The sequence below is a fragment of the Diceros bicornis genome, chromosome 24, assembly GCF_020826845.1.
Source record: "Diceros bicornis minor isolate mBicDic1 chromosome 24, mDicBic1.mat.cur, whole genome shotgun sequence".
In the NCBI taxonomy this organism is placed as follows: Eukaryota; Metazoa; Chordata; class Mammalia; order Perissodactyla; family Rhinocerotidae; genus Diceros; species Diceros bicornis.
Genome location: NC_080763.1, coordinates 44,442,442 through 44,459,176, shown reverse-complemented (window position 1 = coordinate 44,459,176; position 16,735 = coordinate 44,442,442). Strand labels below are relative to the sequence as shown.

Below are 16,735 nucleotides of genomic sequence, written 5' to 3'. Positions count from 1 at the left end.
GCTCCTAGAGATTCTAGAACTGTAAGAAGAAGATAAGGACCATCTCGGGAGCCTTATTAATATGTACATAAATATGACTTGCTTAGTACCTCCATTGCGGTTTCTTTGAAAGTTAAAACAAGTCAATCCACTGATCAGAACGCTGCATTTTATTTATCCTCATTTTCACAGTCAATAGCGTTTATAGATCCTGAGGAGTAGAAATTAGCAGACACAGTTTGCTTCTGAGTCTGCCCTACACCTGTGAATACGAAAAGATTCGCCTTCTCTTTGCACGGATTTTTTTTTAAAGCACCATAGATGAACCGGTTCTGTAAGATGTGCTGTTAAGTTTGTATATTGCTACAAAGTTATTTGACTACATTTTAGAGGATGGATCCATGTTAAAAAAAAAACAGCAAATGAAAAGTCGATTTTTTTCCAGCATAAACGTTGGGAGTTCTCATTTCTACTGACACTACTTATCTTGATTCTTTCCAAATTTTTGTAAAGACGTCATAGAAAATCTAACAGCTCAGAAGGCAAAGATAACATTGTAGAATCGCAAATAGAGCCCACCTCAGCTAAGAGTTAAGGATTGAGAATCCTTCAGAGAATTTTAAACAAGAAGCCTGGCTAGGAAGTCACGTGTCTGTTTAATCTGCCCCCCCATGCGTGGCATGGTACGAGAAGCACACATAGGGAATCAGAGCCCCACACAAGGTTAATAAAAATGCACTCTGATTTGATGCAATGATTTCTGATTTCTGAACTATTCTTCTATAAAGAAATTTAAAGTGACTGAGAATATGGGGGATTATCTGCTGGAATGCACTCTGAAGCTAGAAAAAGAAAAGCAGGGAAATATTTGTGAGTTCAAAAAGCTTTTTGACATCTGCTGTTTTATCTTTTTTTTTTAAAGATAGTGCAGAAAATGTGGTATTTCTTTCCATCTGATTGCAGTCTGCACAAAGCCACAGCCCTGGGCCCAGCACCCAGTAGGTCTGCAGCAGGTGCTGGAGAAATGAGTCTGAAGGATTGTAATATGACTCAGGACCACGTTTGTACTTGTACTTTTTCCTCTTTTATTTTCATATGTTAAGCACCCGCTCCCCCTCACCCCCCCTTTTTTGGGGGACGGAGTGACTTTTATTCTAAACAAAGACTTGGTAGATGAAGTGGTGGGGTGGGGGGGTGTGTGCGCGCGCCGTGACCTTCTCTGAAGAGTACTGGGTCCCCTGTCTGCCTGGGGTTCTGAGGAAAGGGTAGGGACGGGGCTGTGTCCCGGGCTCCCCATCTCCTCCCGCCCCGCCCGCCTGTTGTCTGGGCATCCGGAGAGTGGGGAAACATTAGTGTGGGCCAGCTGCCTAAGCCGGGCGGGGTCGAGGGAGAGGTCAAGGTCGGCGGAGAAGCGGCTATTGATCCGGCTTGGAACGCGAGACAGGGAGCGCAGCAAGACTAAAGGGGGAGCTGTGAGACCAGACATTAACAGCTTCCACCGCTAATGATGCCCGTGCCAGACGGGCAGAGGGAAAAAAAGGAGACTGGAGCGGCAGCTGGGATCGCTTGCTGCCTGCGCCCGGCCGCCTTTCGGGAGAGAGGAGGAGGAGGAGGGCCAAGGGGCCAGCGCGGGCTGGGCAGGGGCAGGGCAGCCTCTCCCGGGCCGCCGCGAGGTGGAGCGCGCCGGCCGGCGGCGGCGTGTCCGGCCCTGCGCCGGCCCGCCCGCGCGTCCCTCTTCCCGCCGTCGGGGCAGCGCGGGGCCAATGAGGAAGTGCTCCCCGGGTCAGTCGCGGCCCGCGCCGCCCCCTGCCCGCTACTTCCTGCTGGGGGTGGGGCGGGGTGCCCCCTCCCCAGACTCCGCCGCCCGAGCGCGCGGGGGGCGGCAGCTGCAGCCGGGGCCCCTGGGCGCCCCGCGCAGTCCGCGGAGGGCCCCCTTTCTTGAAGGCGGCTGCCGCGTTCCCCGCAGCCACAGACCCGGTCCCCCTTCCTTGTTATCATCGCCCCGAGGGCGAGTGTCGCGTGTCGGGATTTCGGGTGCCGGAGCGCAGGCGGCGCGGGGCAGCAGGCACGCGGCGGCGATTGGAGTCCAGACTTGCCCCTTGCGCTGTGTAACCTTGGGCAAAACGCTAACCTTCTCTGGACTTCACACGGCCAGTTCTCGGAAAGAGACCTAACAGCTCTTCCAAATTTAAGAATCTGGGCGAGTTGGGATGACCGGTTTATGGTTTTCTTAAGAAGTTTATGAAAGGTGCGTGTGGGCATTTTTTCTTACTTAGGCCACTTTCCTGGAAAGATTTTCGCGGTGGGGCTAGATGAGAGGAGAGGGAGGCGCTTCTAGACTTTGGACCACGTGGAGGTGGAGTGTGGGTTAGGAGTAGTGGGCAGCGGCGTGCAGTGGTGGGGAGGGGGAGTGCCGACTTGCCCCCGCCCCTTCCACCGCCCAGTCTCCACCCGCTTGGCCGCCGACCCTGCAGCCCAGTCCGCAAAACTGCATGCTGGGGCACATTTTATTGTTATTATTTTTGGGGGGGTGGTTTAGGCAGGGAGCTCTTTCTGGCCTCGCTAATGGGCGCTGCGCTCTGTTGAGTTGCTGGTACGGTGACCCCACCCGAGACCTTGGAGGCGAACAAAAACCCCATGTGCCCCCCAAGGAAAAGGACCCGAGGGAGGCGGCGAGCCCGGAGGCGTCTCGGCCTAACCAGTCGCTCGGGTGAAGCCGCCGGAGCCGGGCCTGGGGGCGGGGTGGGGTGGGTGCAGCTGGGCTCGCCCGCGAAGCCCAGCCCTGAGCCAGGCCCCGACCCGCCCTGGCCGCTTCCCGGCCCAGACCAGGAAACCCTGAGAAGGGAGAGAGGTCCAACCGCGTGGCGCGTCCAGCCCGGGAGGTCAGGTCATCAAATAGACGAGTTGGCCACGGCCTGAGGAGGGACGAGGCTGGGGGCGGCGGAGTGTCCATGCAGACCGCGGCCTGGCCTTGTCCGCGGGCCACGGACAGGCCCCCACAACTCCTCTTGTCCTCGCCGGCTGGAGATCAAACGGCTGACAAGGCAGCTGTGTCCTTCCCAGTCTGACCGGAGATTTCAAGTCCTGCCCTGGGCGGAGGAGCACTGGGGGTGGGGGCGTCACTTTCAGGTTGCAATAATTGTCAGTGAGTGGGAGGGAACTGGGGGACCTGAGGGGATCATCCACAGGAGTGTCTTCAGAGTACCGGCCCCGCCTACTTCTGGGTCAGCGCCGACAACTCCCTCTCCCACGTGGAGCACCCCTGCCCCCTTAGCCCCCACTTCCTGCTGACTCTGGTGTTAGGGGGTGGGGCCCGGATTTGACCCGCAGGAGTTAATGGGGTGAAGTGGAGAGAGCTCACAGATTCCGGTGAGCATTCCTTCCGGAATGGGACTCAAACAAGGTCTCATGTCCCCCTCCCCCAAATGTGCTCTTAATTCTCTCCTCTGTATATCTTTTATTTTGTCCACTTCGCTCTCCCAGAGTTTGTAATATCAGGATTTATATGGAGGTACTTTTTGGAAGTTTAACCCCGACCCCCGAATAAAACAAAAGTAAAAACAACCAAGCTACTTTTCCAGGGAGATGAAGCGACTGACCATGTCCCCCATGTCGACTCCAACCCTCCTCAACGCCGGCCCCCCCCCGACGTCCAAAAGAGCTTTCGATGGGTGGGTGGGGACTTGCGTTAATTCAACTTACTTCCACGCACGCAGCACTCCGCCCCCCTTCTCAGGGGGTCCTACTCCCAGGAGGGGAGGAGGGATGAAGAGGGTTTTCTTTTATTTAAAAATATCCTGCCCACCGTCTCCCCCCTCTTTGCGCTGCCAGTGCACGGGGAGAAGAGGAGCGCACAAAAACGCTGTTTGCACGTGTGGCCGGCCTGGACTGCGGGTGTGCGCACGGGCGAGTGTGTGTGTGTGTATGTGTGTGCGCGCGCGCGCGAGTGTGGCTCTGTGTGTGTGTGTGTGCTTTCTTGTTCTCTTACAGGGTACAATGTTAAAAAGCCACCGCTAGTCGCCCCCAGTGCTCCGACTCTCTGGGTCTTTTTGTCTCTAGTGCAGATTAAACGTCACGTCCGCACTTGAACTTGAATTTTATCCCATTGTACAGAGGCAGCCCCAGCCATAGAGAGACCGAGAGCTCCCAGAGAACCCGGACTCCGCCATCTTCACGTTGCAATCTATAGCTCCCAGTCCGCGCCCGCACCGACCCAGGCGCACTGGGCGAGCCGCCCCTCAGCCCAGCTCCCCCCGGGCCCGCGGCGCCAGGGGAGCGCTGGGGAGCGCTCGCGGGGACCCGGCAGCCTCTCCGGCCGGCGCCAGCCTGCCAGGTGAACTGGGAAGGAGCCGCTCCTGGAGTCAGTCCCCCAGAGCCTCGGAAGGGTCAGTCTCCGAGAAAAAAAACAGGCAGCCCGCAGAAAACCCAGAAACCACCGAACCGGGGCAGCTTTACATTGCTGTGGGTTTTTTGAGGGGGCGGGGTGAGGGGATACGAGACAAGTCCTCAAGTTTTCTTTTCTTTTTTTCCTTTTCTTTTTCTTCTTTTCTTTTTTATTTGTTTGCATTTTTTCCCCTTTTCCCCCCTCCTGGTAGAAGTGCGCTTTCCACCTACCAGACCCTGAAAGAAAGTCTCAGGAGCCGGTGCAAAATCCGGTTTAAGTTCAAGAAGACATTTGGAAGTCCAGGAGGCCAAGCAGTTTGAAGAAGTGTAAGAGATTTTTTTTTCCTTCAGAAGAATATATTTTTAAAGAAACCGGCCACTCCGCGGCAAGCAACAGCATTTTTTTTTTTTGCCTCTTTCTCCTATTTTAGATCGAGAGGTTTTTCTTTTCTTTTTTGTCTTCTGTTTTTCTTTTTGCAAACAAAACAAAAAACAGCATAGAAGAAAGAGCAAAATAAAGAAGAAGAGGAGAAGGAAGAGAGGGCAAGAGAGGAAGGGAAAAAAAAACCAAAACACCAACCCGGGCAGAGGAGGAGGCGCGGCGGCGGCGGCGGCGGCAGCGGCAGCGGCAGCGGCAGCGGCGCGGCGGCGGCTGGACCCCCTCCCCCGGTTCCCCCCATCAGTGCAGCTCTCCGGGCGATGCCAGAATAGATGCCGGGGCAATGTCCCGCCGCAAACAGGGCAACCCGCAGCACTTGTCCCAGAGGGAGCTCATCACCCGTAAGTGTCTGCGGCGTGCGCGCGAGGGGCCGGAGGATGGGGCTCCGGGCGCCCGGGGCTGGGGACGCCGAGCGAGGCGCAACCCGGCCGGGCGCCGAGGCAGCCCGCGGGCTCGCTGAGGCAGCGGCGTCGGCCCAGAGCATGGTGGGGGGCGGGGGGCCATAGGAAAGTTTCTTTGCAGCCCGGGGAGTCGGGGTGCTGCGCAGTCAGATGCGCCTCGGGCTCGGGGGCCTGCGGAGCGGGCTCCCGGCCGGGGAGGGGGCGCGCAGGCTGGAGGAGGTGTGTGTGTGCGCGCGGAGCCCGGCTGGACGCTCGCCCCTCCGAGCGGCGTGTGTGGCGGCGGCGGCGCTGGTGGCGGGGTTTGGAGAGGAGGGGGAGGGGGCTGGGGGAGCGGAGGGGGAGGGGGAGCCGGGAAGTGGGGAAAAGTTGGCTAGCGCGTGGGTCCGCGCTGACGGCGCGGGCGGAGGAGAGCGGGGTGCGCTGAGGGCTGGGGGAGATGCGGGGCGAGGGGCGGCCGCCGGCTTCGAGTACCCGGTCGCTGCACCCGGCCGGGCAGGGCGCCGGCCACGCCGGTCCTGGGATTCCGCAGCCGCCTTTCTCTCCCTTCCTCTTGCTATTTGCAAAAGAATCCAGCTGCGCGGCTGTTTGCCGGGCTCTTGCTCCCCCCCCCCCCCCACTTCCCCACCTCCGACTGTCTCCTGGGATGATCTTGTCTTCTTTCCCCCACTCCAAAAAAAGGTGGGGGGATTGGGGGCTGGTGAAAAATCCCCGCCACGGGGAAAAAAAAAAAGGTTGTCAGCTAGAAGTGCCGAGAGGGATGTGCTTGTAAAATAGTGGGGGGAAAAAAAAAAAGAAAGAAAAGAAAAAAGGAGAGAGTCCTGTCAATCTCTTACCCATCTTTCTATCTCAGTATCTTTCATCTCTATCTAAATAAACAAGGCAGGTCGCAGTGGAAATCCACCGGCTGAAATCGTGTGGATTTCAAGCAAGTGGCAGGGCGGGCAAAGTCAGGCAGCGGGGCAGAGACGCAGCAGCTTCCAGCGCCCCGGTTGGGTTTATGTAGAAAAGGGAAGAGCGAGCGCGAGCGGGCCAGGTACGGTGTTTGCAGGGGAGCTCGCCCCGGGTGCCCGCACAGTTGCCGGGGAAGGTCGGCTCCCAGCGCTCCCCGCCCGCAGCCCGGGGCCGCTGCTTCGCGGCGCGCGAACCTTTCCCCGCGGTCCTTTCTCTCGCGGTGCCTAGGTCGCTCTTGCTTTTTCCTCCTTTTTATTGCAATAGAAATAAAACATCCTCTGGGTGCCATCGAGACTACGGGCAGGTTGTGTTCCTGCGGTCCTCCGAGCACCTCGTCGGGCTGGGGCCGGGCTGCCCGCGCGGGGCTGGAGAGGGCTGCGCGCCCGGCCGCCGCCGAGGACTGGCTGCGGGGCGGCCGAGAGCCGAATATTTATGTTATATTTTAAAAAATTTAAATAAATAAATAAATATATAAAGGGGTTCTCCCCTCCCCTGAAAACCCAGCATAGGAGCCATCTGCTCGGAGCATTTGCTGCTGCCATCTCTTTGTTACCACAGACACATTAGTAAGAATTTGTGGATTTATTATTATTTTTTGGGGGAGTGGAATAGATATGAAAGTGGGGTTCGCCTTGGGAGAGGGATGCCTTTTTGGGGGCAGGGAAGAGGACTTCTTTTTTATTTTTCACCATTGTAACATCAAGAAAGACTCGCTGGTTGCATTTAAAATAAAATGTTTTGCAACCAGCTTTGAGCCTGGGTTGATCAAGGTCCTTTTTGCCAGTTGACATTTTGTCCTTTACCAAGCCATAGGAATTGCTTATCCTACATCCCACCCACCCCCCTTTAGGTGATGGAGTGGTGGTTTGAAGGTCTATACTTGGAGACACCTAATTTCTTCAGGAGGCAATTTGCCCCACATAGCCTCTGTATAATTGCAAGGGTTATTTTTGAGGAGGGGGGATGTTGGGGGGGGGGGTCAGGGAAGGGGGAGTTGTCCGGGGTGCGTTGCCAAGCTGGCAGCAGCGACAGGAGCCAGGAGTGTTTGCAGTTGTGTGTAAGGGGAAAGATGCAGGTAGGTTTCCTTTCTTAGGCTCTCTCCTCTTCTGGCATTCCTGGGGCATCAGGAGAAAGCCCTGGCCAGAAGGACTGGTGGCAGCTGGGTGTGGGGGGCGAGGGGTGCCTGATGCGACATCCTTCCATCCTTCATTTGTTCCACATCTCTCAGCCTTGCTCGAGCGGTGCTGGGGAAAGCCGGCTGACGCTGGAGCAGTGGCGGGGAGGGAAGAGAGAGGCAAAGGAGAAGAGAGGTGGAGAGAAGGAGCCAAGGGGACAGAGGATATCCCACCTGCCTTTCAGGGGCACCCGGAGCCCAGAGCATGTGCAGGGGTTTCAACAGGGAGAGTGGTCCAACCAGTTTCAGCCAAGGCTATTTATTATCAAAAAGCAGCTGGCTTTTCTGTCTGTCCCATGTCACCCGGAGGTGGGAGTGCAGGCAGAGGAAAGGCAGGAACTGGATGCAATTTAGGCTGCATGGCCTGTGGAAGTGCCTCTTTGCAGGGATGCAGGACTCATGGGTTTAGGGTGCCCTGGAGCCCTGGCCAGCAAAATGGGTGCTGTCACAGCCCTGACCCGGGGTTCACATTTTAGATTTTAAATGTGAAAGGAACCACCTAAAACGTGCGTCTTCAGTTGGGTGGCAGCTCGCCGGCCTGTGGAGTAGCAGCCTCTGGTTCCTTAGGGCTGATGCAACTTAGGATAACTGATGGTCTGGGAAACTCAAAGAGCACACAAATAGCATCGATAATCTTGGTGGTGGTGGGGGGGGGGGGTTGGAGAAGGGCTCCATAAGGGGCTAGTTAAATTTACTGACAGAGGCAGCGAGAAGAGGACTGAGGTACCAAAGGGAGTCTGGGAGACAGCTGTGGATGAAAACCTGGGCTTCTGGTTTGTTTCAAAATGTTTGACCCAGATGGAAGTGGCTTCTAAAACCGGAGGACAGACACAGCTATTAATAAACACAAACACAAAACAACACAGTGACAATAGTGAGGAGAGGAGGAAGAGGGGCCAGGACTGACCAGGCAGAGGGAAGGGCCGTGAGTCGGCTGTGCCAGGCGGGGTGAGTGAGGAGGGAGATGAACTCCAGTCCACCAAGGAGCTCTGAGGCTCTCCGAAGAAAATAAGATGTCCATGGTAAATTACACAACCCCAATGAAGGTGATTTTTCAACAACTGACCAACAGGTTTCCTTGGAAGATCAGTAATTTTCCGTGTGAATTCATGATTTTGCAAAACAACTAGAGACCCAAGATTTGACGCGGAAGTTAGCCTGTGTTAATTCCATGGTTGCCTTTTAAATTAGGTTTTGCTGTCGCTGTGTGTTTTGAAGGTGGCTGTGCTCGCAATTATCTTAACTCCCCACGGTATTGTACATCTCCAGTTGTCCAGGTATCTTTCAAAATTGGGCCTCTGATAAATTTCATAAGATGTGGGCCCCTCTTTTTTTTTTTTTGGTAGTTGGTGGGGGGAAGTTTGTCTCCCTTCTGCACAGAAGGGAACCCCATATCATTAGAAGTGTGATATAAGTCAGCTGCTCTGATTCCACGGGAGAATAAAAATGTGTTCATCAAAGGTGTTATGCCAGGCTGATTTTATTCATTTGTAATTCACACCTGAGAGAAAACAGCCGTGAGCATATTTTAACAACCCCTAATATTTTTAAAGGCTATTCCTCCCCTCCCTGAATATTATGTACATATGCATATTTCTTTTTTTGAGGTGGGGGAGGTTGCTATCTGCCTGTGCTTTGGCCTTTCGCAGTTTTTGGCCTTCAAAGTATTTTGTAACTGAAAACGAGTCATTTCTCAAATGCTGGGGTGCATGCCGTTGCTTTGGTAAAGCTGGCCTTAGGAACAGGGACTGAGGCTGAGGTCAGGTTGGATGTGACTCTTTGCTGACCACTGAAGGACTAAATGGGTCTTATTGATGGAAGAGAAGGCCACGTTTGGGTGCATTTGACAATAATTAGCATTATGTCTCAGGTGAGATGGAAGCACGCGGAACAGCCCCTTTACAGATATCAGTTTCCATCCGACTGTCGAATGCACCAGTTTCTAGCTCCTTATCAGAATCCAGCTCTTGGCACTATCTATTAGCTTAGAATACAGCTTGCACCAGCCTTTCCTTTTTCCTTTTCATCTCCTTTCTTGATTGCTTTGCATTCTCTGTTGCTTGTTGTGATAAAATACTTTCCAAAATAAACTTTCAGTTGAATTGGCTTTTGGTGGATGGCAAGGCTGAAGCGCCCAGCCGTGCCTGGCGCCGCTTGGCAGCTAGGGGGAGCCCAGTGCCTGTGTCATGGCTTGGCGCCTTCGCTACGATGGGCCAGGAGCGTCTTCCATCAGCCGCCGCAGCAGTTTACGTTGCTGCAAAATGTCTTAAGTGTGAAGTTGTAATATTGATTTTCCTGCAGAGATTCGAGCAGGGCAAAATGAGAATATAAGTTTGCGAAATCTATTTTCAAGCTATCGGCATTGATTTACGAGCCCTCGTTAGGCAGAGGGGGGCATTTTTCTTTTTCTTTTTTCTTTTTAAACAATTAAAATCATTAGTTTTGAATGGAAGTGTTTCCCCCCATTAGTCTGTGGTCTTGACTTTTTGAAAATTCCATTGGGCTGTTAAGGCATTCGTGATGAGGCGAGAGGGTCTGGGAAGAGTGTCCATCAATTTGGCCGTTTTTGTGCTGCCTGTCACAGACCCAGGGAACAGCTGAGAATAGCTGCATTTGGGAGTACCTAAAACAGCTTGATGAATGGAAATCCTTTTAGCTCAGATTTTATAACACTTGGATTCTCAATTCCATTTGTTAGGTAATGTTCCCACTGTACTAAGGGAAATAGCACCATTCCCCAAAGATATAAAATGCCAACTCAAATAACATGTAAAACTTTGTTTGGAAGGAGTACATGATTGTGAGACCCAGCGTGGCTAATACCCTTCACCCCAAACAGGGCCCTCCATGGATGGTTTTTAACGAGACTATTTCTCCCTTACACGTGTAATTTAGTGCTGGGGAACATGTGCGCTTTTGATCACAGGATTTCTGGATCTATAATGTCTTCTTCTCCAAGTGCAAGAAAGCTGCAGACAGCACAGTTAGCCCTGAGTCTTATGCTCAGGTTCAGTATATGGGCAGAGGAGGTTACCCTGCGACAGGAAAGAGTGCTGTATTCTAACCTGAAAGAGAAATAAATTAGGTCAGACAAAAGCCTCGCGCTGTCATCAGCTGGAGGAAGAACCTTCAGTCTCCATACAGAGGGCCAGCAATTTATCTGATGATTTCTCGACTTCATTTAATGTTTGAATTGAGCCTATTGTAAGCATACCTCGGCAGCGAGCTCGTTTGACAACTCAGAGATGCCACTTCCCAGCCTTGGGCTGGGCAGTGGCCTCTGGCCTGCAGAAAACTGTTAAAAAAATCCACTTTAGAAATCTCCAATCCTTTTCCTTGGAACTTGGGGGAGTTTCATAAGCTGTAACTAAACGTAGACCACAGATAGGACAATGCTTAAAAAATATATATATACATGGGGGAGGGTAAAGATGGGGTTCCTTACCCTTGGGGTTTGTTTCCTGCATCTCCTAAGGCTTAAGGAAGGACCCTCAGGCTGTCTGATTAGGTTTTACCTTTAGCTGAAACTCGCCAAGGTCTTTGGATTCTAGGTTTAATGCTGGTGTCACATCTGGGAGGACAAGGGAAAATAAATGCTCTTTGGGGGCAGTGCCCGACACCACACAGTCAAGTTATTGACGCTGGCTGAGCATCCTTCTCTGAAGGTGGTGTTAGCTGTAGGCACACCGACATATTTTTTAACGGGCAGAGGGCACCGAAGAATGCCGGGAATGAATGTCTGTGTCATCCAGCTGCTCTGAGGATGGCTTTGTCACTTTGCAGTTCAGTTTACTTACTCAGTGACCGGGCCTGGGGTCCTGTGTGTTCTGTCCTCCCCCGCCCCGTTGCTCCCCGCTCCCACAAATCTTCCTTCCATCCCAGGAAGCCAGACGGCGGTGAGATCTGCTCCCTTCTCTCCGCGGTGTCTCCACCCCTCCCCAAGCAAAGCCGTTTGTTGACTGCCTCCCTTGAGTACTCCTTTTCCCAAGGCGTGTGTAAAAAGTGCCGAGAGCAGCCTATTTGGAGGTGGCGTGAAAGCAGAGGGACACACTTCCTGCGTCTTCTGCACGAGCCAGTGAGGGGGGCGAGGGGAACAGCATCATTTTTTACTGGCAGGAGTGACATCAGATCGAGGTTTGATGAATGGGGCTGGCTTTACAGAGTCTTTCGTCCGGCATTTTGACATATGCACGTCTTTTGTGTAGTTGCTGAAATTCAAGAAATTCATTCTTTATTTCTTTTTCTGAGGCAGCTGATCATCTGCTTGGGTGTTGAATTAGCCAGACCGAGCTATTTTACTAGAATGAAATCCCAGACCACACAAAATTAAGTGACTTCAAAGTGAAAAAAAAACACCCTCTGTTTTACACAACTTTTTGACGACCCCTTCCACTGAACTGGCGAAATAGAAATATATTTGTGAAAGTTCTAATGGGTTCTCGACTAAAACAACAGGCAAAAATGACTCAAGAAAGTTGAATGCCAATGTTATTGTGATTAACATGTGCCTCAGAAATGAAAGAGCTGCTAAGATTAAAAAAAAAAAATGGGGTCATGTTTAAATTTCTACCCTGGAAATGAGACGTTGAAAGTAGCTTCTGCTCTTTTGCTGTTTTGCTGTCAGCCTCAGTGAATGTCCTCCAGCTAAAGGCTCGCAGTCCCTGTCCTGTGTGGAGGGTCCTTCTCTTCTCCTGCTTAGCACCTTCGAAAAAGCCTAGCATTAAATAAAACAAATCTCTTCATTTGGCTGCAAAGAATGCTTTTATATCCCATCGTGATGAGCCCTGTTGTGGCTCTGAAGATTTAAGGCATTTGCAGTTTTATAGAATCTTCTGAATGTGTTGAGAAGGATTTCTATAGTGATAAATCTTTTTTTTTCTTTAAAGAATTATTTTATTTGTCAAAACAGGTCATCCCATTCTTTGGTATTGTGGATTTGACGTTTTATTAGTAACGTTTTAGTAATGGACAGGGTCTGTGAGTACATCTGAATGCTGCTTTCCTTATTCATTTGGTCTTTTTTCTGCTTTGGAATGTTGGAGACCCGGCCTCCTGAGCTCAGTTTTTGGGGTTCTGGAGAGGTGGATGCAGTTGGGGGAGGGGGACAGGTTGGACTAAGTCTGTAGAACAAGGTAGGATATTTTTCAGGGAGCTTTTAATATGCTGAAGTATCCTGAAACCGGGCTGGGGGTGTGTAGGGCAATGCGTGTATATGGGGGTCCTCCTCACATCCTCAGAACTTCCCATGTCGAGTCTGCCGGCTGGCGGCTGTGTGACTCAGGTTATTCCTGCCCCTCAAACCTCTTCTCGGATCAGGAATCCCTGCCTTCCTGGAATGCAGGCCAGGTCCAGGCTTCCCCCCGAGGGCCCCTCCAGCCAGACCCCTGATCATTTTCATGGGAGGGAAACCCACATTGCAGATAAGGTGGTACACTGGCAGCCTTCTCTCTGTCTTCCGCCCAAATGTCAGAAATCTCAGAAATTTCACTTTTGAGGCATGTGCTGTGGCTGGCATGGAGCAGACAGGGCCCTGTGGGGTGGTGGCCCTGGTGTGCACCCATCCTTCCAGCCAATTTGAAGGCGGTAGGGAGGTGGTCTTTAGAGGGTCTCAGGGAGGCACAGGGCCTGGGCCGCCAGTGCTGCGACACGTGGAACAGGCTGGACTCCTCACATCTCCTCCAGAGAGGGCAGGTGGTCAGGGGAGAGAGAGTTCATCTGTATGGTGCGACCTGCCTCGGACCTGGCCTGGCTGTGCCCTCCCAAGGTTCAGCAGCAGCAGCCGAAGCCTTGCTGGCTGCAGGCATTCGGTGGGCAAATGGGGCTGGGACCCGGACCCTAGGATTGTCCTAACTCTTCGTGGCCCTGTGAGGATGCTCCTCCTAGAGCGGGCCTGGCTGGGCTGAGGCTCCCCTCTTATCTCTCCCCTGCTGGGCACTTCATTATTCCCTCTGTTCTGAGAACTTCATAAAACCTCTCATTGTGCCTTTAAGCATCATCTAGTCATAGATTATTTTCTCCACCAAGAATTGATTCTTTCTCTCTCCCATCCACCCCTCTCCCTCCCTCCTCCCCACGGTTGTTATTTTCTCTTGGATTCAATAAATTAAAAATTGATGGCAGCTCAGAAAGTGTTGTGCTCCGTCGAGTGTGCTTGTTGGTGGTGTTTCCGTGTCGCCTGGAGTCTCAGCCCCTCCCTGAATGTTTTCGGGGAGGAGAATGAAAAGATCCCCTCGCAGATTATTGGTGAGCATGGGCTTGCTGGCAAAGGCTCTGTCTTCGTAGGAAGCAGGTGTAAAGTCTCCAGTCGGATGCAGACTCTGGTGGATGGATGCTGAACGTTTCTTGTAAACACGCGTACACATCATGATGGCGGCTGTGACGTTGGTGGCACACGATTTTAAGAGCCTGGCACCCCTCCCCCCACATCCTTCCCCTACCACCCCCCGATCACTGAGACAATAATTCTGTGTATGTTTCTCCCGGACTGTGGCTTAGCCATTAAAGACAGAGGTTTGGATTTGAGTCAAGGCAGGGTAAGGGGGCACAGGCCTGTGTGCTGGGTGTGCAGCAATGCATACGCACTGCGCCCTGGGGACAGCAGGCGGCCGGCCCCTTGGCTGGAATTCCCCGAAGGGCAGGTGCAGGGGCAGTTGTTAGAGATGGACCCGGGCAGGCGGGGCCCTTGGAACCCTGTGTGGGGGGAATCGCTGGCCAGGTAAGGCCCTGCTAAGCCTTTGCAGCTGCCGGGGGGCGTGTTGGCTGCCTGGCTGGGCCGGTGTTAACGACGTCTTTCCATTCCTGTCTTCTGCCCCAAATTCCTTCCCTGCTGAGCTAGACATGGGGGAGTTTGTCTTAAGATCAAGTGCTTCCCTGTCTACTTAACAACAATGTCCATTATTACTTGTGAACCCTGATTTCATTGCTTCTAAATGCATTTACCAGCTGGGAAGAGGCCCAGCCTTGTAAATAAAATGTGGTTTTGTTGTAAAAGAAAATTAACTCTGTGTGTGTGTAAATATATACTTGTCCATGCTCTTTAGGATTTCACATTTCAGAACCCACCCCGATCTGATATCTGACGTTTGAACAGGTTGCCTGCTACATCCATTCATTTTTCCTCTTAATGAGTCAAAGATTTTAGCCATCCCTCGACTTTATTCGGCTCATCATAGTGAGAGCAGCAATATTTTCCAAGGCTGCCTGACACTTGGGGAGCTTTTCATGAAAGCAGAAATCATCACAGAGGAAAACCGTGTCCTTGGCTTCTTTTTTTAAGGCCTGAGTTTGCCGGACAAGGCAGCCTCAGGGGCTGGTTTGTAGGGTCTGGGAATTGGAAAGGCGGTTTTTGATTTTATGTGTCTTTTCTTTTTCTGGTGCTTTCTCGTCTCTGGGTGGCAGTTTGGGCCACTCTGCCTGTCACGGCAGAGGCCTGGTTCTCTCAGGCTGTGCGGGGCTGTGAGGCTCCGGGTGCCCGCAGGACATAGGAGGGAGGGTTCTAGAAGGGCCAGACACAACCTCTCTTGGCTCTTCTCTGAGCTTGGCCAAGTGGCTCGTTCTCCTTTTATTTCTTCCATTATTGATACAGTTCTAAGAAGGGACACACACACACGCACCCCACACGCCCAGCTTGGTATCCGCCTGCCAGCGGAAATGAAACCACAGCCCGTCTTTGGGGGTGTCTCCGAAGGCCTCGAGCGTGAGCTTTCAGGCTCAGCAAGCTGTCTTGGTCCACCTGCTCTGACCCAGCAGTTTGACAGTCTGGGAGTTCGGGGTGACTCTGCTGCCTGAATGTTGGGGGTGATGTTGCCACCTTCCTGGGAATTATCTCACGCAGCCAGTCAGAGCCCAGAGCTCACACCCCAGGGGGTGGGGAGAGGGAATCCCATTCTTGGAGTTGGGTGAACACCCTCTGTCATCTTGAGTTTTACTTTCAACACTGCAAGTGGGAGGGGAAGGAGATTTTTTCTGTTTGTTTCTTTAGCTCCTGGACTCCCTTAGAGGCAGTGGGCTGGATCCTGGGTCTGGGAGGTGGAGACGCGAGCTCAGAGCTATCTGCGGGACGCCAGCGGGGCCTGGCTGCCCAGGCGGGTTGGCTGCGAGGGGACTGGAGGCCGAAATCTGAACTGCAGCACAGTGAACGGCTTCGGATACTTTCAAACTCAATTACTGGGCCTCACAGGGCTTGCTGCACGAGGAAAGTGAAAAGGCAGAGACTGCCAAATAAAGGAAAGAATACCAGATGTTACCAAAAAAAAAAAGAAGAAAAGGAAAAAAGTGCTGGTACTGAGTCCTCAGCAAAAGATGGAAGCGGGTGGGGGAAATGCTTGGGAGCTGGAGTGTGTGACCTTCGGTAATTTTTAAATTAGTCTGTGTTTCTTTTGTGTTAGAAAATGAATTTGAAATCATGTAGCTTAAAACCTCGTCACTGGGAGGAGATATTGGATGGGCCGGACGCGGCCGAAAAAGTTAATGAAAAGCAAAACAAAACCAAAAAAAGGAAACCAAAGATGAAATTAAACGACAGAAAACACCTCCCCACCCTCAGAATGATCACCCTCAGGATGATCAAGTTGGGAATGTGGATGGATTAGCTGTTGTCATTTATTTTTATCAGACGCCCTTGTTGACGCAGCCGGGCGCCAGGCCTGCTCAGGAGTGGCATTTAAAACGGTACCAGGTACCACCACCCTCCCCACCGCAGAACTCGCCCGTTTCATTTGAATTCTCAATTTCATTTTGTCCTTTTTTTGCTTTTCAGCTCATTTCCTTTGTGTCTCTCTCTCTCTTTTTTTTTTAACAAAACAATATTTTGACATCCTCTTCCCATTTATTAGAGTTCCTTCTCTAGAAATGGTGCACAATACATCCTTATATTTCTAAAGAACTGTTTTCACAACTCTCTCCTTTGGCTCTGAAATTATGTATATGTAATTGGTAATTAAAGGTGTGAGCTTTTCAATATAAACAGTATTGCTCAATGTTAGATCATTAAAGGGAAGAGAGGCCCCGAATAATTACCTTTTACATTCTGACAAACCGTTCGCAGGCATCCAGTTCCCCCTAGAACCAGTGTTGGGTGGGAGGGTTGTGATTACATTTTAACCATCGCAAAGCTTCTTTTCATAAAATAAATTGGTAAATTAATTATGTAGCATTGTCTTCAAACTCCTTTTTAAGTAAACTCCGATTTCTTTTTAAAGTGTAATTAATGGTTTCTGGGGCCGGCTTTGTGAAAACTGTTTCTCTTACCTTTTGTTAGAGGGCTTCAGACAACAGATTTAGGATTTCCTCATCTGCGGGGTCTTGTAGTACCACCACATTTCTAACGCGTGTCTACATGTCAGTCATCGAGGGCTCGGTCTGCTTTTCTGTAACCACAGGCGGGATCTTACATTGTAACCTCCTCCC

The 16,735-nt window shown here is 51.9% G+C and overlaps 1 protein-coding gene across 6 annotated transcripts in view; it reads left to right on the top strand.

Moving 5' to 3' along the window:
- The first annotated feature begins 1,913 nt into the window (after positions 1 to 1,913).
- BCL11B (BCL11 transcription factor B) overlaps positions 1,914 to 16,735 on the top strand; it is a 99,936-nt gene continuing 85,114 nt past the window's right edge. For 4 of the 6 annotated variants that reach the window (XM_058567676.1, XM_058567675.1, XM_058567673.1 and 1 more), the window contains exon 1: positions 3,202 to 5,142. In XM_058567676.1, coding sequence (XP_058423659.1) covers positions 5,085 to 5,142 — 58 coding nt within the window. In that variant the 5' untranslated portion in view covers positions 3,202 to 5,084. Of the gene's footprint in view, positions 2,228 to 3,201; positions 5,143 to 16,735 lie in introns of those variants that run through there. The other 2 variants (XM_058567672.1, XM_058567671.1) reach the window with 2 other exon arrangements.